The 23,010-nt window shown below is 42.6% G+C and overlaps 1 protein-coding gene across 2 annotated transcripts in view; it reads left to right on the top strand.

Annotated features, from left to right (window-relative positions):
* The window catches only part of LOC132901463 (kinesin light chain 2-like), a 35,932-nt gene extending 13,174 nt beyond the window's left edge, over window positions 1–22,758 (top strand). Inside the window, exons 7-14 of one of the 2 annotated variants that reach the window (XM_060943989.1) lie at window positions 2,874–2,973; window positions 3,341–3,390; window positions 7,316–7,383; window positions 10,635–10,743; window positions 10,857–10,979; window positions 18,967–19,091; window positions 19,180–19,237; window positions 19,335–22,758. In XM_060943989.1, the coding sequence (XP_060799972.1) occupies window positions 2,874–2,973; window positions 3,341–3,390; window positions 7,316–7,383; window positions 10,635–10,743; window positions 10,857–10,979; window positions 18,967–19,091; window positions 19,180–19,237; window positions 19,335–19,418 (717 nt within the window). In that variant the 3' untranslated portion in view covers window positions 19,419–22,758. Of the gene's footprint in view, window positions 1–2,873; window positions 2,974–3,340; window positions 3,391–7,315; window positions 7,384–10,634; window positions 10,744–10,835; window positions 10,980–18,966; window positions 19,092–19,179; window positions 19,238–19,334 lie in introns of both variants that reach the window. The other variant, XM_060943913.1, reaches the window with a different exon arrangement.
* Window positions 22,759–23,010: the final 252 nt, after the last annotated feature.

The following is a 23,010-nucleotide window of genomic DNA, read 5'->3' as shown; positions in this document are numbered from 1 at the left end:
AAATTTAGTTGAAATCAAGCCATTTGAGGTGAACTGGTCCGCCTCTGAAAAAACTTGGCATTTGGATTTCCCGGCAAACATTGATTTCCGTGACGTCGTGTGCGGGACACCTCCTTCTGAATCCTACGTCAGCGCTGGTTTGTTTATGAGAAAACGACCTGGTAGTTTCCTGCAAATTTCTTCAACGTTATCACGTAATTATTAAAACGGTTAACAGATGTATTGTAGGAGGGTGTAGCAACACCAATCATGATGGGATTAGTACTCATCGTTTCCCAAAAGACCGGACAATGAGAGAGCAGGCATGCAAACTGGTCAGGGGTGAAAAAGGTGAGAAGGGCGCATGGACACACGGCACGCGCGCAAAAGTACATTTCGTAGTCTACGTTACAAAAAAAATTGCAACCAGTATTAAGCAGGCAACATTCAACATCACTCATCACTTCCCTTTCAACTGTTGTGTGTACTAACTAGGTTTTATCTGGACAGGATGTTGTATAATATACCATACCACATATACCATACGGTCAATTTGAAGATCGAGATGGTGATTTTGAATTAAAGAACAGGCATGTACAATGGGCATTACATATTGGATTTTTTTTTTTAAATAAAAAACTATAAGTTCATCTCGGCCTAAAAAATGTGGGCAGACGCTCCCGCGCGGCACATGCCAGCAATTCCCCCCGTCCCCCTATGAAATGAGCAACAAGTAGGAGAATTATACACGGTATCATACCTAAAATTTTATCAGAAATATAGATACGATACTATGATTCTCCCCAACATACTACATTAGATAAGCTAACCTCATTTATAAAAGATACACACTTGTATATGACATGTATGTGATATATATGATGTATATTCATACATTGTTACTTTATGGAAATCTTCAGTAAGTTTGGTCTTTTCATGACAGCCTGTTGTTGACCTAAATATAATGCACATGAAATGACACTCCTCACCTCAACATGTCCTTTACAATCATTTAAGCCACCATGGGCAATGCTGAAACCACTGCTGCAAACAGTACATCGTGCGAAACTGTCATTATTTTCTACCCTTATTAGACAGGGAGATCATCAGGCAGGGAGATCATCAGGCAGGGAGATCATCAGGCAGGGAGATCATCAGGCAGGGAGATCATCAGGCAGGGAGATCATCAGGCAGGGAGATCATCAGGCAGGGAGATCATCAGGCAGGGAGATCATCAGGCAGGGAGATTCTTTTGTGTAATCTGAGCTGAAGTGGGTTTTGTATTTTGGTTTTTTGGGGCGCGCGCGCGCTCTCTGCCATGCCGATCCTGTAGGCCGCACTGACTCAGCTGAAAACTTCGGTCCTCGAGAAAAGAGAAGCCCGCCCACACTGAAGGCTGATTGGCTTATTTTGCTGAGTAACCCAATCAGGATGCTCTTTGTCTCGCACACTCCGTCATATGCGCTCTCTCGCGCGCTCCGTCATATGCGCGAGGCAGACATTAATGTTTCGATTGGGAATTTTTTTTTTTTAATCGCGAGTCTGATTGTGTGGCGCTGCGCAACACACTGGTCTGTGTATGGGAAACCCTGCATTGCTTGCGCTCTACAGCCAGAGCAAGCTAGAACAAGCGGTTGTCATGGGGATTTGAAAAGACGCTTGGTGCTTATTTTTAGGAGAAAAACACCGTCGGCTTTCTAGCTCTCGAAAAAAAAACAATTTGAAAACCATTCATTGTGAAGAGGGAATTTCTCTATACCACGCCACTGAGCTGATCATGTGTTCGTTTTCATCTCTCTCATATCTGGCGACAGTAAGCTATAGCAGCTGGTATTTACATCTGTAGCCGTCTTATGGAGCAAGCTAACGTTATGTCTTAAACTTGATTTCAGCACGTATGTTAAAACATATTAGACATAGTTACATTTATGTACACATTTCTGGCACTGTAAAAGACTTGCCTCAACACGTAACAGCAACAAAATCCAACGACTTTGCCAGTTATTCACCCCCGAGCGCGCTGGAAACTGTTCCATTGGTATGTTCAGATCCAGTCGCGAGATGAGGTTGCCAGCTCTCTCTATAAAAAGGTGACTTTGCGGTCTGAATCTGTGGAATATTCGTAAACGAGGACTGGCAACCAGCAGTGGGTTGCGCACCAGCTTGATCAGAACTCCAATGGAAAAGAAGCGCGTGTTACTGTTTATCTCGATTGGCTGTAAACCTTGTAAGTGAAATGTTTGGCAACAATAACGTTGTAGCCTGCCTACACCCCCCCCCCCCCCCCCCCCCCAAAAAAAAAAAAAAAAAAAAAACCTCTTCGGATCTACACGATTCACACAAGTGACCTATTTTGGGACCAAAACGGCGAATTTCGCCGAAAGGTGAGGAGTTTGCATGTGTGAGAGAGAAATGGGAGCGCTTGGTCTACACAGGCTGTGCACTGAAACCGTGCAAAGCTCGCGCAGCCTGCTGGCGCTTCCATAGGTGACGTCACGAATCTGGCTCCAGACTCCCTTGGGATTTTTCCAGACGCGTTTTATTTTATTTTTTTCTGCTGTAGACCGATGGCCTTGTGCAAAATTACTCTTCTGGATGAGTGTGTAAAGGGACATACTTTCATATTAAAAATAAACAAAACACCCTGAAATTGGTCCAGAATATGCACTTTAATGTCTATTTGGGGCTGCTGTAACATGTGAATTGTTCCAGCTGCTTATGTGAATTGTTAAACTTTGGTTCCCTGTAGATCACTAAAGTTTACCTGCACTTACTTTTATCATTACCACAGTACTCACGGTCTTCTTTTAGTCTTCAGTGCAGAACTCTGAGATATAATGTTCGATAGGAAAATGTGAAGGAAAGGTAATTGTTTTCTGCTCTTTGCCCGTCAGGCCACATGTTACCTGAAACAGGGCAAGTTTAAGGACGCTGAGGCGCTGTACAAGGAGATCCTGACCCGTGCCCACGAGAAGCAGTTCGGCTCAGTCAACAGTAAGCGAGCTCGGCTTTCCCTTCTCCAGTCACAATAAGCCTGAGAGAGAGACAGCGAAGTTAAAAAGCTGTGGAAGTTGTTTCTCAGGAGGATTATGGACTTAATCCTGTACACTTTAACGCACAAATGAGCTTAAACATAAACCTTAACGCCAATTAAAACTTGATGTGACCCGTATTCTACAAGCTGATTACAGTAACGCTACAGCACAAAGAACTGAAGGATTTGTCATCCGCACGCACGCATTAATCTACAGAATATAATAAACTCCACCGAGCTCTTTAAAAGATGGGTGCAGTGGTAGGACGGGTAACACGCACAGTAAAATTTAATTATTAATGTCTCGATGGTTCTGTTTTTCTGTAGATGACAACAAGCCCATATGGATGCATGCAGAAGAGAGAGAGGAGAGTAAGGTAAAGTGAACGAGCACTTCTAACTGATCCTGAAACATGCTGCTTCGGCCACAGAAACGAAGCGTGTAAACCTCAGGCTTCCATGCAGTGCAGTTTAACGAGGTCATTGTATCTGATATGTACAGTGGGGCAAAAAAGTATTTAGTCAGCCACCAATTGTGCAAGTTCTCCCACTTAAAAAGATGAGAGAGGCCTGTGATTTTCATCATAGGTCCACTTCAACTATGAGAGACAAAATGAGAAAAAAAAAATCCAGAAAATCACATTGTCTGAGTTTTAAAGAATTTATTTGCAAATTATGGTGGAAAATAAGTATTTGGTCAATAACAAAAGTTCATCTCAATACATTGTTATATACCCTTTGTTGGCAATGACAGAGGTCAAACGTTTTCTGTAAGTCTTCACAAGGTTTTCACACACTGTTGCTGGTATTTTGGCCCATTCCTCCATGCAGATCTCCTCTAGAGCAGTGATGTTTTGGGGCTGTCGCTGGGCAACACGGACTTTCAACTCCCTCCAAAGATTTTCTGTGGGGTTGAGATCTGGAGACTGGCTAGGCCACTCCAGGACCTTGAAATGCTTCTTACGAAGCCACTCCTTCGTTGCCCAGGCGGTGTGTTTGAGGTCATTGTCATGCTGAAAGACCCAGCCACGTTTCATCTTCAATGCCCTTGCTGATGGAAGGAGGTTTTCACTCAAAATCTCATGATACATGGGCCCATTCATTCTTTCCTTTACGCGGATCAGTCGTCCTGGTCCCTTTGCAGAAAAACAGCCCCAAAGCATGATGTTTCCACCCCCATGCTTCACAGTAGGTATGGTGTTCTTTGGATGCAACTCAGCATTCTTTCTCCTCCAAACACAAGTTGAGTTTTTACCAAAAAGTTCTATTTTGGTTTCATCTGACCATATGGCATTCTCCCAATCCTCTTCTGGATCATCCAAACGCTCTCTAGCAAACTTCAGACGGGCCTGGACATGTACTGGCTTAAGCAGGGGGACACGTCTGGCACTGCAGGATTTGAGTCCCTGGCGGCGTAGTGTGTTACTGATGGTAGCCTTTGTTACTTTGGTCCCAGCTCTCTGCAGGTCATTCACTAGGTCCCCCGTGTGGTTCTGGGATGTTTGCTCACCGTTCTTGTGATCATTTTGACCCCACGGGGTGAGATCTTGCATGGAGCACCAGATCGAGGGAGATTATCAGTGGTCTTGTATGTCTTCCATTTTCTAATAATTGCTCCCACAGTTGATTTCTTCACACCAAGCTGCTTACCTATTGCAGATTCAGTCTTCCCAGCCTGGTGCAGGTCTACAATTTTGTTTCTGGTGTCCTTTGACAGCTCTTTGGTCTTGGCCATAGTGGAGTTTGGAGTGTGACTGTTTGAGATTGTGGACAGGTGTCTTTTATACTGATAACGAGTTCAAACAGGTGCCATTAATACAGGTAACGAGTGGAGGACAGAGGAGCCTCTTAAAGAAGTTGTTACAGGTCTGTGAGAGCCAGAAATCTTGCTTGTTTGTAGGCGACCAAATACTTATTTTACCGAGGAATTTACCAATTAATTCATTAAAAATCCTACAATGTGATTTCCTGGATTCTTTCCCCCCCTTCTGTCTCTCATAGTTGAAGTGTACCTACAGTATGATGAAAATTACTGACCTCTCATCTTTTTAAGTGGGAGAACTTGCACAATTGGTGGCTGACTAAATACTGTTTTTGCCCCACTGTATAATTTGATTAAGGAGCCTCTAATCGATTTGTTACCAGCTTTCCTCAGAATCGAGTGTTAATTTCCTAATGATGTAGAGGAGGACACTTTTAAGCATCGCTTTTACACAATAAAGAGTAAGTGGTTTATTATAATCAGTATTATAATCCTCGAAAGCCTCTAGATGGCGCACTACTGAAACGATACTCATCGTAAATAAGTTCGGTCTTGATTTTTAAAGTGTTTTTCTTTATTATATACAGCAGAATAAATATTTTTTCTTTATAAAACAAACTTAATATGTATAATATATTTAAGTTATTCCACGAAATCAAGTCATACATGAGCTGACGGCTGATGAGGCGCGTAGCACCGAGTCGGTTATAATCCATGTACGGCAAGATTGAGTGGAATAACTGTTTTATTCAATCCACATTCACTGGGTTTTGAGAAATGGAGCATTTTTGTTTTTATTTTTTTGGAAATTTGATAACTTTTATACAAAACATCCGACAAAATAATTTCTGCTTAGAATGCAAACAAACTGGTGACATGACAGGAGCAATTTGTGAAAAATGCGATAATTCTTGGAAAAAAAAAACGTTCTTAGCATCAAATACTTTCATTCCATATTTTGTTGCTTTTTTGTATTTTTGGGGGTTTTGTTTTGGAGTAGAGTTTTTATTTCATTCTCGGTTGGTTCAGTACGGAAGCGCATTGCATTCACCTAATAAAAAAAAAAACAGCAAGTTATCTCATAATTATGAGATAATTATCTCATAATTACAAGATAAGATCTCATAATTACGAGATAGTATCTCATAATTACGAGATAATAATCTCAAAATTACGAGATGATAATTATTATAATATTATGTCCGCTTATCATTTAGCCACATCAGTTTCATGCTAGGAAGTGATGTGTGGCTGCTGTGATTAGCAAGGGAATGATGGATATCTCTGGCAGTATAAGCTTTTGTTGAAATTTATCCCGCTCACCTGTTTCGCAGCCCGGCAGCCTACTGATCCAATCACACAGTCACAGCCCCCAAGCAAGCCTCTCATCACTGCAGCATGGGTCATGTGGTCACAGCATGACAAGTTATCTCGTAATTATGAGATACTTATCTCGTAATTATGAGATACTTATCTCGTAATTATGAGATCTTATCTCGTAATTGAGATAATTATCTCATAATTATGAGAACTTGCTGTTTTTTTTTTTATTAGGTGAATGCAATGCGCTTCCGTAGTTCAGTAACACGCTCTGCCATTTTGTTTTTCTCTACTCACAGTATATGAGCTGATATCCTAGTAGTAGAGTCGTCAATCAGAGCGCACGAGTGTGTTCATGTCCAGTGAATGTGGGTAGAATATGTGAAGTTTTACCTGTAGTAGTGCTTGGTGATGCGAGTATATACGGTACCAACATCATGATAAATTGTTATAGTATGTTTTATACAATATTGTGAGAGTATAACTAGGTGATGTAAAAAAAATAAGTCTTAATTTTTAAAATTGTTAAATATTTAACAGATGTTTAACATCTTTCTTTTTGCATATTAAACAATTTATTAATTTATTAGAGAATCATTGATAATTTTTTTTAATGCAATACTTGGCAGTTTGAGTGTAATGTATCATAGAAATGCCTTAAAGAATCGTGGGAAGGTTTTTTGTGGGTTGTTTTTGGGTCATGTTGCCCACACTAATCTGAAACAACTTGAACTGTAACGGAGGAGTGTCCTCTTCTCCCAGTGTGACTGATTCACCATCGTGTTTATCTGAGCCTTTATAATCTAGAACGCTAACAGATTGCTAAGGTTTGAAGAGAAACTGGATCACTAATGTAACTATTATTCCTAACAATGCGCTTTTTTTTTTTTTTTTTAAATAACTTTTCCAAAGCAGTGTAATACAGCATTGTTATCGGGAAAATGTGGGCCCTTTTTGTTTGTTTTTTGTTAACTGTGTTAGACAGGAATTAATTTTACAGTAGAGAGAGGGAGGACCAGCGTGGGTATTAAGCAACTGCATGACAGTGTACAGAACAGCATCGTCAGTTTTTTTTTTTTTTTTTTTTTTTTTTTTGTGTGTCTGTGTGTGGTTTACACTTGGTTTTGGAGGAGCACAGCATTGCATAGCTTTTCTGACGCACATCACTTCAGACCAGCTAGATGACTGTTTTTCCTTCTTCTTTTCTTTCTTTGTAACAGGGCAAGAAGAAGGACGCTGGTCCCTACGGCGAGTACGGCAGCTGGTACAAGGCCTGCAAAGTGGACAGGTGAATGACTGATCACAAACCTGCATGAAGTATTTCCTGTTTATTGGATAATACCAGGGCTCGACATTTAAATTTTACACCCACTTGCCCTGGGGAGCAAGTGGGGGGTGATTTCCACCCACCCAGCCCCTGCAATATCACTTGCCCCCTATTGTGCAAATACTACTCTTTTTTTTTTTTTTAAAGGAAAACCATAGAATAGTTGTGAATGGCAACATAAAATGAAGCTCACACATTGAGTTGAAGTTTGGTTATTGATTAAGTTTATTATTAAGCTTGGTTATTGGTTACTTTTTACTTGTAACGGACAATAACAATTTTATCCAAAATAGTTTTTCCTGCCTTTGACAATTTACTTCCATTTCACATGCATGCAGCTGTTGTAAAGTTCATTGTGTTTGTGTAGAACTCTCTGACTGTAGGTTCATTACTCGATAATGTAGAAATCCATAACAGTTTGTATGAAGAAGAAAATAGGGTGCCAAGACTTTTGAACAGTACTGTGTTTGAGAATATTTATAATTTTTTTTTTTTAAAAATCATCCACCTCTAGGTTTATTAAAAAAAAAACCCCGCGCTGCGTCATGACAGACAGGATAATGTTTGAGTTTAAAATTGTTTAGTGTGTAGGTTGTGGGTGTTTTATACAGACCTGGCAACCTGTAACTGAATCAGTGCAGCCGGTCTGTCATGATGCAGCGCGGGGTTTTTGTTTGTTTGTTTGTTTTGTTTTTTTAAATCAGGGATGAAAGTCTTCCGGATTTACCCGGAAATCCGGATATTTGACAAAACTCTTGAAAATCTCCGGTTTCCCGAATGGAGAAATTTATTTTTCGGATTTTTCGCGTTCCTAGATGCGGCGTAATACTTCGCATCATCCTTGCATGGGCGCAGTCCTTAAATAGCCCAAACACAGTTCATTGATTAATGACAGGTGTTCTTTGTTAACGGCGCGCGTGCCGGAGCTCATTAGGTGCGCGTGCCCAAGGCGTGCCTTCAGGTGCACGAGCTAAGGCGCGCGCAGGACTGACACCGTTCTGCGCAACACGATCGCACTAGAAAGCATGTTCAAGCTGCCAGTGGAGCTGCAGTCTTTTTAGTTGCGAATTACAAGTATTTCCTCTTGTGTTAATAATTCGCCATGTCAAAACAAGCAAAAGTTTCCTCCTTCTTTCGACGTGAAGAGAGGTAAGCAATTTATTATATTTTTTTTCCATCAAAGTTGCATTTTGTGGCTTTGAAGCCAAGTTTTAGTGCCGTTTCCAGAACACAGCATCAAGAAAACGTGGAAGAAACAGCAATAATGGAAGAGCCGGTTTCTAAGCTACCTAAAACTAGCAATGGTAATTTATTTTTTGTTATATAATGCACTCGGCTGCCAGTCAGTGTGTGACACACACACACACACACACACACACACACACCCTACGCCCCTGATTTACATGAGAAATTTGGTATTCATTGGTGTGTTTACATTTACAGACAATACGAACTATAATGTAAACAATTGGCTTCAACTTGCAAAATCTGAATTGGAAATGTTTAGTTCACTTTAGCTTCTGCAAACGCACAACTCGACTAAAAGATTGATAAACGAGGCTCAATGTCCCCAACACTGAAACCTGAAAGCTTTAGAAACTCTAACAGACCTTTACTTTTTAACAGCACTGTTTTGGGATTTTGCTGACTTTACCTTCAACTGTCTGATTTTTTTTTTTTTTCAAAGTAATGAACTGTGTAGCAGGAAAATCACCGCGTTTTCTAAATGCACTCCTGAAAATTACTCATTAACGAGGGGAATTAAATTTGATATTTTTGACATGTTAATCATTAATGTACATGAAAGAAAGGCTTAAAAGTTATAACTTGTTTTAGTGAAAATAAGTACTAGAATGCAGGGTTTTGCGTGTTATTAAAATATTTTCAGGGGACGTTGGCCCCCCCATCTTAGTTAGACTTTCAAAAGTTCAGGTTTTTTTTTCTTTGCTCCACTTTCATCTCTATAAAATAAACCGAGAGGTGGATGATGTAACAAAACGATATATAAATATTTGTACAGGACTGTGTTCCTCTTATAACAGAAACAAAGCTCCAGCTCTCGCTGCTCTTAATCTGTTCTGTTCTTTCAGGATTTGTCGCTCCTTGTTGAGGTTTTTTTTTTTTTTAAATGCCCGAGTTGTTTGAAACCAATCTGGGTTTTCTGTGTCGAATAAGGAAGCGGCTTCACCTGTAAGAAAATCCAACACTTTCACGAAAGCGCTGACTTGAATGCGAGCAGAAAAAAATAAAATAAAATGAGATTCTTAAGCAAACACTTCCATCCTCACTTCTGACTTTGTTTTTGTAAAATACATTTTAAATACAATCGTGAATTTCTCTGGAGTTTTCAGGCTGAGCTCCTCTCCTTCTATTCTTTAACCACTCATTTCCTCGTTATTCTTGAAGCATTTGCTTCTATTTGTTAACGTTTTTCTTGATGGACGGTAACGCCTTTTATCTATTTCTCTGTTTGAACAAGCAAAAACAGCACAAAAATGAACCATATTGAAGCCCGATTAAAGCCTCGGTCACAACTGGCCGTACGTGCTCCTACGGCCATACTTTACCATCTACGTGCAAAAAACGCAAGAAACGCATGGAGGGCGCGCGTGTGACGTGCTGATTTTCGAGCTGTAGACCGGCTGCAGACTGGCCACAGAGGTTCTTTGTCATGTCAAACAAACTCTACGGGCGCTTACATTTTTTTCAGGTTGCAAGACAAACTTATGGCCAACGTGCGTCTTTCTCCACGAACAAAAAAAATGCAGCCATTTGGGAAACGCCAAAAATCGCACGGCCAAAAAATCGTATGTCCGGTTGTGACCTAGGCTTAAGCCTTGCTTGCCTGAAAGACGGTGTCTGTCTGACCCCAGCTGTAATTATCACGTGATGCGTGATGTCATGCACAAGGGGTCTATAAACCGTACGCGTACCATACTAGAGCAGCGGGGGGGATAGAAAATAACTTGCAAAGCAGTAAATGAAACCGAGACTAAGAAAACAGCCAAGACATAATGGCGGATACGTAGTGAGGGACGCTTTTAAGAACTGAAATAAAAGCTCGTTCCAACTTGCCCGGTCGGGCATGTCGAGGACATTTCCCACTTGCCCGAATGCATGTTTCACTTGCCCCGGGCAATCGGGCAATGCTTAATGTCGAGCCCTGGATACGTAAGCTGTGTGTTAATGATTCTTCCCTCTGCTGCATGTAGCCCTACAGTCACTAACACACTGAGGAGCCTGGGGGCACTGTATCGCCGGCAGGGCAAGCTGGAGGCAGCTGAGACTCTGGAAGAGTGTGCTACAAAGAACCGCAAACAGGTACCACATACATGTGCATAAGATCTACTTATATTAATATATAACGAAGCATTTTAATAATATACTTTACCATTTTTAAAAATAAAATGTAGGGCATTGATGCAATTAATCAGAGTAAGGTGGTGGAGCTGCTGAAGGACGGCACCTCTGGTGGGGATAAGCGGCACAGCAGAGAGGGGCTGAATGGCTCTGGAGGTCCTCGTGACTCTGAGGGAGACGAGGCAGAGTGGAGCGGGGTGTGTACACGTACTTTAGCTTTATATTCTGTCTAACGCACACTGCAATTTTTTTTTAGCTCATCTGGCTGTAAGGCAAGGCATGGCGTCCGTCATCCACAATTCAGTTAAATCGTATCTCCTCCATCAGTTCGCCATGGATTTCCATTCCGATTGTTTTGCTTGAAAGAACTCCTCGTTCTGCACAAAACTTGGTCATTGTTTTGTCAAATTCTTTGCTAACGAGTTGCTAATTAGGCCAAATTAACGAATTTTCCAGGTCTCTCATTAGAATTGTATCTCATTTCTGGGGTGTCGTGGCTCAGGTGGATAAGGCGCCATACCATAAATCCGGGGACCCGGGTTCGATTCCGACCCGAGGTCATTTCCCGATCCCTCCCCATCTCTCTCCCGCTCATTTCCTGTCTCTACACTGTCCTATCCAATAAAGGTGAAAAAAGCCCAAAAAAATCTTAAAAAAAAAAAAAAATTGTATCTCATTTCTTGTCCGATTTCAGTTCTGATCTGTGTTTTCGGTCGATCTGCCCTTGAGGAACAAAACTTAGTCATTTGTTGATTTTCCTGTGTTTATTTTCAGTTAAATGATCTCTTCCCTCCCCTCCCCTCCCTCCCTCCCTCCCTCCCTCAGTTCTCAGTGGATTTCACTTCTAATCGTTTCGTTTGAAGGAACTAGACCTTCTGTACAAAACTTGGTCATCGTATTGTCAAATTTTTGTTAATGAACTGCTAATTAGAGGTCTGCGCGGGACAGAATTTTCAGTCCCGCACCCGCATTGTGGAGTCCTGCTCCCGCCCGCTCCCGCAAAGAATTATGATTTTCAGTCCCGCCCGCAAATCCCGCATGATGCAGACGTTCGCGTTATTTCTCACGAAAGTTCTTGTCATTGGCTTGGGGAATTGAACATGCTGAGCTTAGCTGAGCTCTCCACTGACCCATCCTTCACCTAGCGCACGTAGTGAGGGTGCGCATTGCCAGGCGGCATGCGCAGCTGAGGCTTTACAGAGATACCCAACACACCTACCAAAATCTACAGTGGATATTAAGAATATTGTACATTGCACATAGCTTAATGTCACTCCTCACATTTACATTCTAGGAAATACAAGTAGGCCTATAGACCCCTTTCACTGATGTCACCCGAAACCGGAAGTAAACAGACCCTGCGCCATTTTGGAAGACCAACAAACTCGTGATAACGGCAGCGGTATGTGAACCCACGAGAATAAAGTGGAGTGGCAAACGACTTAAACAAACAAATCTGAGCTGTTTTATTTGTGATTTATTGGCCCAACAGTAGACTTGAAAGAAACCTGTGTGAGACTTGGCAAAAAACTGTGGATATAATGGATAAGTCTGTGCATGATCTGCGGACACTTTGAGGTAAGCAAACGCAAGAAATTCAGATTTAAAACATGATAAACTGGCCCCAAGTTGATAACTGTATGAGGAGCAAGCCTCCCAGACTTCTACAATTTAATAATAATAACTATGTGTAGGTTATTCTTAATAACAGCTGTAATATCACGAACCAAGCCACTAACAACATAATTGTAAGCCTGTAGCCCTTTGTAGGCCTTCAAGTCATCAGCAGTGTAGGCACTGGGTGTAAACAACATAGTTTACAATGTCTGGGTAGCAAACAGATGGCAGAATTGGTGTCCGGTCCTCCTTATGTATCTGACACGGAGAAATAATATAAATCATGCTGCCTACCAGATTACAGTCGTCTGTTTTATTGTATCAGTACTAGTATCACTTACTATACTCATCAGTCATAGATTAGCCCAGTACAACATGACCAGCTTGCTTTTTTTTCCATTTGACTGTCGCAAGTTTTTTCAGGCTGGTACAGTCAAAAATTGAAAAAAGTTTTGGCCTACTAAACTAGTCATTGATTCTACTAGTGTATTAATTGGAGTCGACATGAAAACGTTAGGTAAAAACTTTAAACCAGTACAATTTCTTCTTCAAAGTTTCACCAAATGGTTTTATTTATGCAATTTAAAGCTCATAATAATGTATAACTTTGGTCAAGTAAAGACACGGAGCAAAAACATGGCTGAATCCTGAATGACTCCTATTTGTTTAAATAGGGGACTACATAGGCGGCAGAATGTAGTTTCTTTTTCCCTGCCATGGAAGCGCACTTGTATTGAGGTATTTCACCTGACGTCACAGGGTCACGTGACGCCCCGGTGTCCACCATTTTGGACGGCAAGCTAGCTAATGTCAACAACATAGTAGCTGGTATGTTACTGTAGCAATATTTACGTTCAGTCATTTGGATGACTGTTAAAACCTTTCAGTCTCAAGTTTTTCCTTTACTGGATTTACTAGTTTACTGAGCTAGCGCGCGATGGCTCCCGGCTCGGCCGGAGAGCGCGCGATGGCTCCCGGCTCGGCCGGAGAGCGCGCGATGGCTCCCGGCTCGGCCGGAGAGCGCGCGATGGCTCCCGGCTCGGCCGGAGAGCGCGCGATGGCTCCCGGCTCGGCCGGAGAGCGCGCGATGGCTCCCGGCTCGGCCGGAGAGCGCGCGATGGCTCCGGGCTCGGCCGGAGAGCGCGCGATGGCTCCGGGCTCGGCCGGAGAGCGCGCGATGGCTCCGGGCTCGGCCGGAGAGCGCGCGATGGCTCCGGGCTCGGCCGGAGAGCGCGCGATGGCTCCGGGCTCGGCCGGAGAGCGCGCGATGGCTCCGGGCTCGGCCGGAGAGCGCGCGATGGCTCAGTAAACTAGTAAATCCAGTAAAGGAAAAACTTGAGACTGAAAGGTTTTAACAGTCATCCAAATGACTGAACGTAAACATTGCTACAGTAACATACCAGCTACTATGTTGTTGACATTAGCTAGTGCTAACAGCTAGTTGCTAATACACTGCTACAACTACACCGACCCTAATAATACAGTTCTTGGTCATTGCCTGGTAACAGCAATTTATAACGGGCCATGTCTCAACAGACTAAGAAGTTATTTCAATGACATTTAATAACATTTTGTTTATCCTGAGGCCCGAAAGTAAATGAAAATGTGAACAAACCTTAGCTGTAATAAGATGGCGACCACCGGCTCCAGGGACGACCCGCTGATGTAGGCATGTTACCCAGCCTGACACAAAATATTTGTAGGCATCCAAACTCTTATACGCTTTCAGATCAATACCTGTGTATGGCGATGGGTTTTTAACGACGTAGGTATACAGATCCTGTGGGCCGAAGTCAGGTAAAGACGAGGGCTTCGTGTACTTCCGTACGTCAGTGAGCAATCCTGGTGGAAGCAGGTAAACATCGTTCTCTAAGCCTGCTAACCTCAATTTTTGCAAATACCTCTCCCTCTGCTCACCCTGTAAATGCCCTACGTCGCTGGATAGTGAAGGTGTTTTCTGCATCTCGCTCCTTTTTCTTTTATGTTTTTCGTTTGTCGCCTTCCTCGCATTCAAACTGATTCGAGCCGTGCCGTCCAAAATGGCAGCGTCACATGACTTGGTCACGTGAGTGAAATACCTCAATACAGAGGAGGAAAGCAATTTGCATTACAGCCGTGAGGCGGCTTGGCTCGGTTTTCCCTTTCAGGCGCTCTCGTTTTCTGTTAGAATTTGGTAAAGAAAAAAAATAAATATTATTTACCAGCTTACCGGGTCCATTAACATAAATCTGACAGCTGACAAGGTCGGGATATAAACGAACTTTTGCGTTAAACTGTGTGCTTGGATTCACGTAATTTTTTCTGAGTCTTATCATATGGGTCAAACCCATCAATCACAGCCAGTTTCTCCACATACCGTGCCCTTTCTGCAGCTGGTAATGTACTCACATAACCAGAATTATCATCCATCGTGTCACTTTACTCTCGCTCGCACTTTGTTTTATATTGTGAGTGCATGTACTTGGTCTTCCAATATGGCGCCTAACAAAATCTCGCGGCGCGGTGACATCATGTGAAAGGGGTCTATAAGAAATTAATATAATTTAAAGACACAGCGTGATGGTGCCCCGCCCCCTACTTTGAGTGGATTTGAGCGTAAATATCTACAGCCGATTTCCCTCTGCGTCGTACGCGAGTGAGAACGACTTCCAAATGTCTGGTTTCAGGACTCTTGACTTTTTGACGGTAAATGTACCTCTTTTTAAAGCAGCACTTACTTCTGAAGCACTGTGAGCTTCACTAGAGGAGCTCTGCTCTTCTGCCATGATCGGAGATCTCAAACACGGAAGAGCAGAAAGGAATCGGAAACGTACGCGAGATTAGACCACATCCGCAAATGTAGGCATCTTAAAATGTTTTTATTAATGCCAAATAAAATATCCAGCACAAATTGTATATGATGGACATAAATTAATAATTTATAAATTTTATTTTAAACACGTTTTTAGTTAGCGGGACTGCAGCTTATCACCTCTCCCGCCCGCGCCCGCATTGTGCACTCCCCCTCCCGCCCGCAATGAGCTTTCAAAATTTGTCCCGCGCCGCACTGCTTTGCGTCGGGTCCCGCGGGACTCCCGCGGGAGTACAGGGCTCTATTGCTAATTAGCTCACCTTAACGAGTTTTTGGACTTTTCACTTGAATTGTATCTTCTCTCTCATTTATCACCTAATTTCAGTTCTGATTGATGTTTTGGGTCGATCTTACCTTGGGGAACAAAAATTGGGTCATTTGTTGATTTCCCAGTTGGAAACAAGTTGTTTACAACTTTGTTTATTTTCAGTTAAATCGTGTCTCCTCCCTCCCTCAGTTCTCAATGGATTTCAGTTCTAATGGTTTCATTTGAAAGAACTCGACCTTCTGCACAACACTTGGTCGTTGTATTGTCAGTTTTTTTGCGAACAAATTAGTAATTAGATCAACTTCACACACATTTTCTTCTGACTAGAGTTGTACCTCCTCTCTCCTTTATCATGCGAATTCAGTTCTGATGGATGTTTTGGGCCGATCTTTACTCTGGGAACAAAATGTAGTCCTTTGTTGATTTTCCTGTTGTAAACAGTGTGTCGCGGAGCTCGGTCCTCTCTCACGTTGTCCCATTTCAGTTCTGTTTGATGGCAGGCCAGATGAGCTGCTACGTCCTTGACGTTCTGGTCTTTGATGTTCTCTGAACATTAAGTTTTCAAACTTCCTGGGAATATATATGTTAGCTTCCTAGTTCTTTAGAAAAAAGAGAAAATGGGTCAAATATGTATGTTATTTCCCAGCTGGGAGGTCCGTATTGTGAAATACTGTGACTGAGGTCTTGAAAGTACTGAGTGAGGCCCTCTGGGCCGAGGTCAGTATTCAAGGCCGAGGTCACGGTATTTCACCATACGGACCGACCTTAAGCTGGTAAATAATATGTTTATTTTTTTCTTTACCAAATTCTAACAGAAAACGCGAGCGCCCGAAAGGGAAAACCGAGCCGAGCCGCCATTTTGAATCCTCATTCACGGCTGTAATGCAAATGGCTTCCTCCTCGGTATACAAGTGCACTTCCATGGCAGGAAAAAAACTACATTTTGCCGCCTATGTAGTCCCCTATTTATACAAATAGGAGTCATTCAGGATTCAGCCATGTTTTTGCTCGGCGTTAGCAAGTTAGAGGTTTTTAGCTTTCTCCTGAAATGTTTTCTTTTATTTCTTCTTCCTCAGGGTAGTAAAACTCGCTTTTGCTGTGAACACTGTCGTTATCGCTATCCATGCTGTAAAATTAATGCTATTCTCCTGAGAAATGCTGGCAAACATTTATAAGACTTTTGATAATCTTATAAATAAATCTTATTTAAAAAAAAGATAAACGTTGACAAAAAATGCTACTATGTTTGTTGTTGTGAACGAGCGAGTCGCCAGAGGTCCGTAACCAGGGTCTGTATTGTAGGATACGGACCCGCTCGCCAGCCAATCAGAGCGCAGGATTTGGACTGCGAAAAAAAAAAATGCAAATATTAGAGCAGAACGTAAACAAGCATAGTTGGCCTGTAAAATCACGGAGTCTGCATATATTTATTACACAAGTGTCACCATGTCCTGCATGCAGTAAGTTTATTCGTCATTCCCTCCTCACAACCTGTGTTCTTCTGTTGTGGTGTGGTGTGTCGTTGACTTTCATTTGTCCTGAGCATGTCGTGTAAAATATTCTGAACAGACCCAGGGCTTTGGTGGTTTACGGTTATTTAGCACAAAAGTCTTTTAGCACAACTCGAAGTTCTTTAGCACACTGAATACTTACTGATCATGTGTAAAGATGTTTGTTGGATTTTTTTTCATTAAAGTTGCTGAGATTCCGATCGAAAACGAGCGATTGTGTTGCCCCACTCTCTTCATCATCATCATCTTGCTTCACGATTGCCGTATTATAAACCATCGATATATTAAGTTTGATTGTTTTGTCATTCCTGAACGTTTATATTGCACTTTTATTTAATTGCCATTCGTTCTAGGATGCTTTAGTGGAAGTTTCTTTCGTTTGTTTACACATCGCAACTGTTGGTTACTAAGGAGACATGATTCTCATTTTTCCTCATTGAAATGGGTCTTTTCTCGGTTAAAGACTTTGTAGCTTTATTAGTCAAATATGTATGAAAACAGTAATCCGTGATATCAAATGGACTTTTAGTAATGTGAGTAAATTTTTAGGAATAGGTTCCGCTCCTTAGTCGACAAAACACGCAGGGCAAGAGACGTAATCTCCCGGTTAATTAGTTCGGCAAACGCGTAATTATTGACCGTCAGTTGAATTTGTGAGTGAAGTTATCTTGGCTTAGCTACAAATATCCAAAGACACCAAAGAATCGGATTTTCAGTCCACGTTTCAGGGATCAACAACTGATCCTTAACATGCACAGCAGCAGCAATTCCAGCTTCCAGTCCTTAAGCAGGGTGGCACGGTGGCGTAGTGGTTAGCGCTGTCGCCTCACAGCAAGAAGGTCCGGGTTCGAGCCCCGGGGCCGGCGAGGGCCTTTCTGTGCGGAGTTTGCATGTTCTCCCCGTGTCCGCGTGGGTTTCCTCCGGGTGCTCCGGTTTCCCCCACAGTCCAAAGACATGCAGGTTAGGTTAACTGGGGACTCTAAATTGACCGTAGGTGTGAATGTGAGTGTGAATGGTTGTCTGTGTCTATGTGTCAGCCCTGTGATGACCTGGCGACTTGTCCAGGGTGTACCCCGCCTTTCGCCCGTAGTCAGCTGGGATAGGCTCCAGCTCGCCTGTGACCCTGTAGAACAGGATAAAGCGGCTAGAGATGATGAGATGAGTCCTTAAGCAATCATAAGTCCTTTCCTATATCAAGATGAGTGGGGTTTTTTTTCGATTATTGTGACCACAATCCAGAGTTGTGCTAAGAGACTTTAGAACTTGTGCTAAATTACCAGATATGGTTTGTTTACTTAGACCAGAATTAAGGATTATCTGATTTGTATAAAATGTGGCTTTATAGTGGACCTGAGAAACACTCTGATACCCCTTTTCCACCAAATCAGTTCCAGGGCTGGTTCGGGGTCAGTGCTGGTGCTGGTTCACAACTCGTTCAACTCGTGAGCCAGCTGAGAACCAGTTTGCTTTTCCATAGCTCACGATGCTAAGCGGAGCCACGTTATTACGTCGCTGTATACGTCAGTTACGTCGCTACGGCATAAACCTTGGTGCGAATATCGAAGCAAAAACAACATGGAAGAAGCAGCAGCAGCAACAACAACAATAATAATGGATGACTTCGCGTTTGTACAGCTGCTGCCTCTCGTCGCTTAAAAATGGCGACCTTTCACAATCTTGCTATTATTGTTGGTCTTAACAACTCCGCCCCCCCCGCTAACGTAAGCGGTTCTTTCCTCTGGCCCCGCAGAGAGTTGGTGCTAGCCTGGAACCGGTTTTTCTGGCCCCAGAGCCAGTTCTTTGTCAGTGGAAACAGAAAACCCGGTTCCAAACTAAGCACTGGCCCCGAACCAGCCCTGGAACTGCTTTGGTGGAAAAGGGGCATGAGTGATTTCAGATAGTTCAGGGTCTGAGGTTTGCTTTTCCGCCCCCTGTAGGATGGGAGTGGATCTCTGCGGCGCAGCGGCTCCATCGGGAAGCTCCGAGACGCTCTGAGACGCAGCAGCGAGATGCTGGTGAAGAAACTGCAGGGCAGCGGCCCTCAGGAACCACGCAACCCTGGGTGAGGAAGATTTGAGCCAGGGAGTCACTTTGGACTTTTTTAAAATGAGTTTTGACTAAACATCCTATGCTTGTGTTTTGCATTCAAGGATGAAGAGAGCGAGCTCTTTGAACTTCCTCAACAAGAGTGTAGAGGAAACTTCACAGGTGAGCGTGTGGACACACACGTGCGCACTTTTTCGTGTGTGTGTTGTAAGGATAATGCTTCGTCAGTGTTTCACAAACTTCTATCCTGTGTTTTCAGGATGTCACCAGTGGCCTGTCAGAATGTCGAGGACTGAGCACCAGCAACGTGGACCTTTCAAGACGAAGCTCTCTGATTGGTTAGAGTGTGCGAGTGTAGTCGGGTATTAAAGAGGGTGGAGCAAAGCAGACGGGCTGTTTGCCTTGTGCATTCAAATCACAACAGCATCATGGGTTTTTTTTTTTTTTTTTTTTTCTCCCCCAGCATTTTTATCAGTCTTTAACTCGACAGCTGGTGCGCTACCGAACAGCTGTGTCTGCTTTGCTTTGTTAAACTGCACTGATCGGATTATTAACACACCACAGGTAGATAGGGATAGAGTTCAAGCTCAATGCAGACTGGCATTGCACTGTGCTCAATTCTTTCAGTCCAAAGCCAGCCTGTTTTTTTTTTTTTTTTCCTGAAAATCCAACAGCATGCTGCTTACGACGCTGGATGTGTGTCCGCTTTCGAGGCGCTTAATCGCATCTCGGAGACATGGCAGCATGGTTTAAAAAAAAAAAAGTTATACACCATATAAGGACGCATAATACGTGTAACTGCGAGCATTAACTTTAAGTATCTGTGATCAGAACGTTTTGTGGCACCACACACCCAAAAAAATCACAACTGATCAAGAGCGGTACGAATTGGAGGGTTTGTGAAAATGTTAGAACCTTAAAACTTTTTTTTTTTTTTAAATTTCTTTTAAGTAAAGCATCTCCACTCTGAAATGAACAGAAAGTAGTGATGTCATAGAGGTATGGCCTTTTTTTTTCTGTATATACAGGTTTAACTTATTGAAATTTGTCATTTCCTTCTTTGTAAGTACGACACACGGTTTTGTTTACATAGTAGGAGGCCGGTGAATCTGCGTAGAGAACAAATCCTACTACAGAGTAATGAGCTGTGAGAGAAACACTGGCTTTTTGTTGCGTGTTTAAACTGCTGTGCGAACAGAAGCGCTGTGAAGGGTTTAAGAAGCTGATACTAAAACTGGACCCAAGTCGTGTTTTTCTGATTATTTTGATGTTGCGCTTTAATTTCCGGAGTTTGTATATAAACGTGTATAGCTGGATAGTTGCGGTTCAGAGTTCGGTATACAGCACCGTCATGCGTATATGAAGTTGTGATTGGTTGAAGTAATTTGCTCGGAACGGTGAGTGAACTCCGATTAGAACAAATCGCACTAAATCACGCTCGCTAATTTTAGTTGCTCGTTTAGTATTCCACTAAATGGCAATTAACTGGATATGATGTATTAGCCATAACGAAACTCCTACATCACTGGATTATGTACGGTACTGTATGCTTGTGTTTTGTTTTGTCAGGCACACGGTAGTAGTATTAGACCTGCTGTGTCGTGGAAGCAGTGGGTTTGCAGCAAGTAGGGGAAATTGACTTTTTTTTAAAATTTATTAAAGGTGCAGTTTGTAATCTTTTAAGTGTTTCTACTATATTAATATAAATTCAGTGACATCTATGATGTAAGGCTTCATATTACACTTTGCCCCGCCCCTTACAAGGACGACTTCTTACATGGTGTACGACCAGAATTCTCAAATCTGAACTTTTTATTGATTTTCCCTTATTAAAATACGGCGGCACGGTGGTGTAGTGGTTAGCGCTGTCGCCTCACAGCAAGAAGGTCCTGGGTTCGAGCGAAATGGCCAATGAGGGCCTTTCTGTGCGGAGTTTGCATGTTCTCCCCGTGTCCGCGTGGGTTTCCTCCGGGTGCTCCGGTTTCCCCTACAGTCCAAAGACATGCAGGTTAGGTTAACTGGCGACTCTAAATTGACCATGAGTGTGAGTTGTTTGTCTCTACCCCGCTTCTTGCCCATAGTCAGCTGGGATAGGCTCCAGCCTGTGACCCTGCACAGGATAAACGGTTATGGATGATGGATGGATATTAAAGTACTGTAGCGCAGTGTTTCTGGCTGCAATTCAAATCACAGGTTTATTTTAATAAGTTCCCCATCACGTCTATAGTAACTGCTTATTCACAGCGATTTGTATCGCAGACAATCTAGGAATAAATGGACGAAAACATGTTGTTTCACAAAGAACTTAATGTAATCTTCAATATGGTATCGCTTTCTGTGAGAAGATATTTATTTAACGTTTACGGAAGGAGTCTCCAGTCTCGGTAGGTTTTCCCCCATGGGAAAGTCTTCGGGACAGAGGAACCGCTTTTCGGATTCTTTGTAACGCAATTGGCTGTTTTGTCTTATTAGCTTCAAAAGACAGATTAAAAAAAAAAACACGGAGGCAGATGAAAGGAGTGTTCACATCACCTCACAATCAGCAGAGGGCACGAAGATAAAATTACAAACTGCTCCTTTAAATACACCTCCATCTCTGTGGCCGATTTTGCTCGTGCAGAATGGTGTTGCTGGGAAAAAGGTATTGAAGGACGCAAAGGACGTTGACTTTGGACTTTTGGTAGGTGACGGTGTTTAAAAATGAACCTGGTGTAGGAAGGTGAATGGAAAGACTTCATGCTGTGATTACAAAATAGACTGTCGGCTGTGGAAACTTTTTTTTTTTTTCATTCACCGTGTCTCATTTCTTCGCACATCGATTCTGTAGCTGTAGGTTTATCACTCGGCAAGATCAGTAAGCTCAAGTGTAATCCTCGAGAGTGCATTTACACTGCGGAAAGCTTTAACCCCGTCCGCTCACCGTTCCACTCGACTGGATCATGATCCGAAGATTTCCTTTGATTAGTGAGCGCTCGGTTGTGTTCGTACAAGGAGGACTAAGGCTGCGTTATGCTCTTGACGTAATACCATATTGTGATCATGTTTCAGCTACAGCGTCATCGAAACACTACAAAGTCACACAACACTAAGCGAAGAACAAATGAGCTTTTATTATTTCATTTTGTTTTAAATAAAACAGCCTTTTCGCATTGTACGTCATTATCCTACATTCCTCTTGCATCGGTTAATCAAAAATGAAATACTCCTCGACACATTAGATTTATGGTTTAAGGGGGACACGAGAACGCAATTAGTCTCCGAATTAAATCCTGTAGTGTTAATTATATCGTGTAAAGCTGAGCTCACAAAAGCAGGCATTGCTATTTAATCTGAAAACTGTATGAATTGTGCAGCCCTAGACCCTAGTTTACATATCGCAGATGTTAATATTGTAATAACTCTTAACAAATGATGGAATGTGCAGGTGGATTACAAGGTCTGCTGAGAAGCACCGATGTCATGCGTACAAGGCGGCTATGTGCACGGAGAGCATCTGTCGTCTTTTATCAGACGCTATAAAACCGACAATAGTTGTTCTGCAATGTGCAGCTTTTCCTACACTGTAGAATGTGTTCTTGCGGGATTAATGTGGTTTAGGGGGAGGGAGTTAGAGGTCACTTGTGAGTGAGTCAATCTGATGTAAAATGATCAAAATAAATAAAACCCCTCACTTTTCAAACCAATTTGATGTGGTCATGCTTTTTTTTGGGGGGGGGGGGTAATAATTGGAAGGACGATGTCATTCCTGAGGCTCTTTTTGCCTTCCTGGTTCACCTCTGTTTCTGCTTGAAGGTTCTATCATTACGGTACATTACAGGCATTTAGCAGACGCTCTTATCCAGAGCAACGCATGACAAGTGCGCTCGCACACACAGAGAGAGAGAGAGAGAGAGAGAGTGCCTGGGGAGCTGTTAGAGGGTTAGATGCCTTACTCA

The sequence above is a fragment of the Neoarius graeffei genome, chromosome 1, assembly GCF_027579695.1.
Source record: "Neoarius graeffei isolate fNeoGra1 chromosome 1, fNeoGra1.pri, whole genome shotgun sequence".
NCBI classification, from domain to species: domain Eukaryota; kingdom Metazoa; phylum Chordata; class Actinopteri; order Siluriformes; family Ariidae; genus Neoarius; species Neoarius graeffei.
The sequence above is the reverse complement of the archived record's forward strand: the minus strand, read 5'-3'. Positions and strand labels throughout refer to the sequence as shown.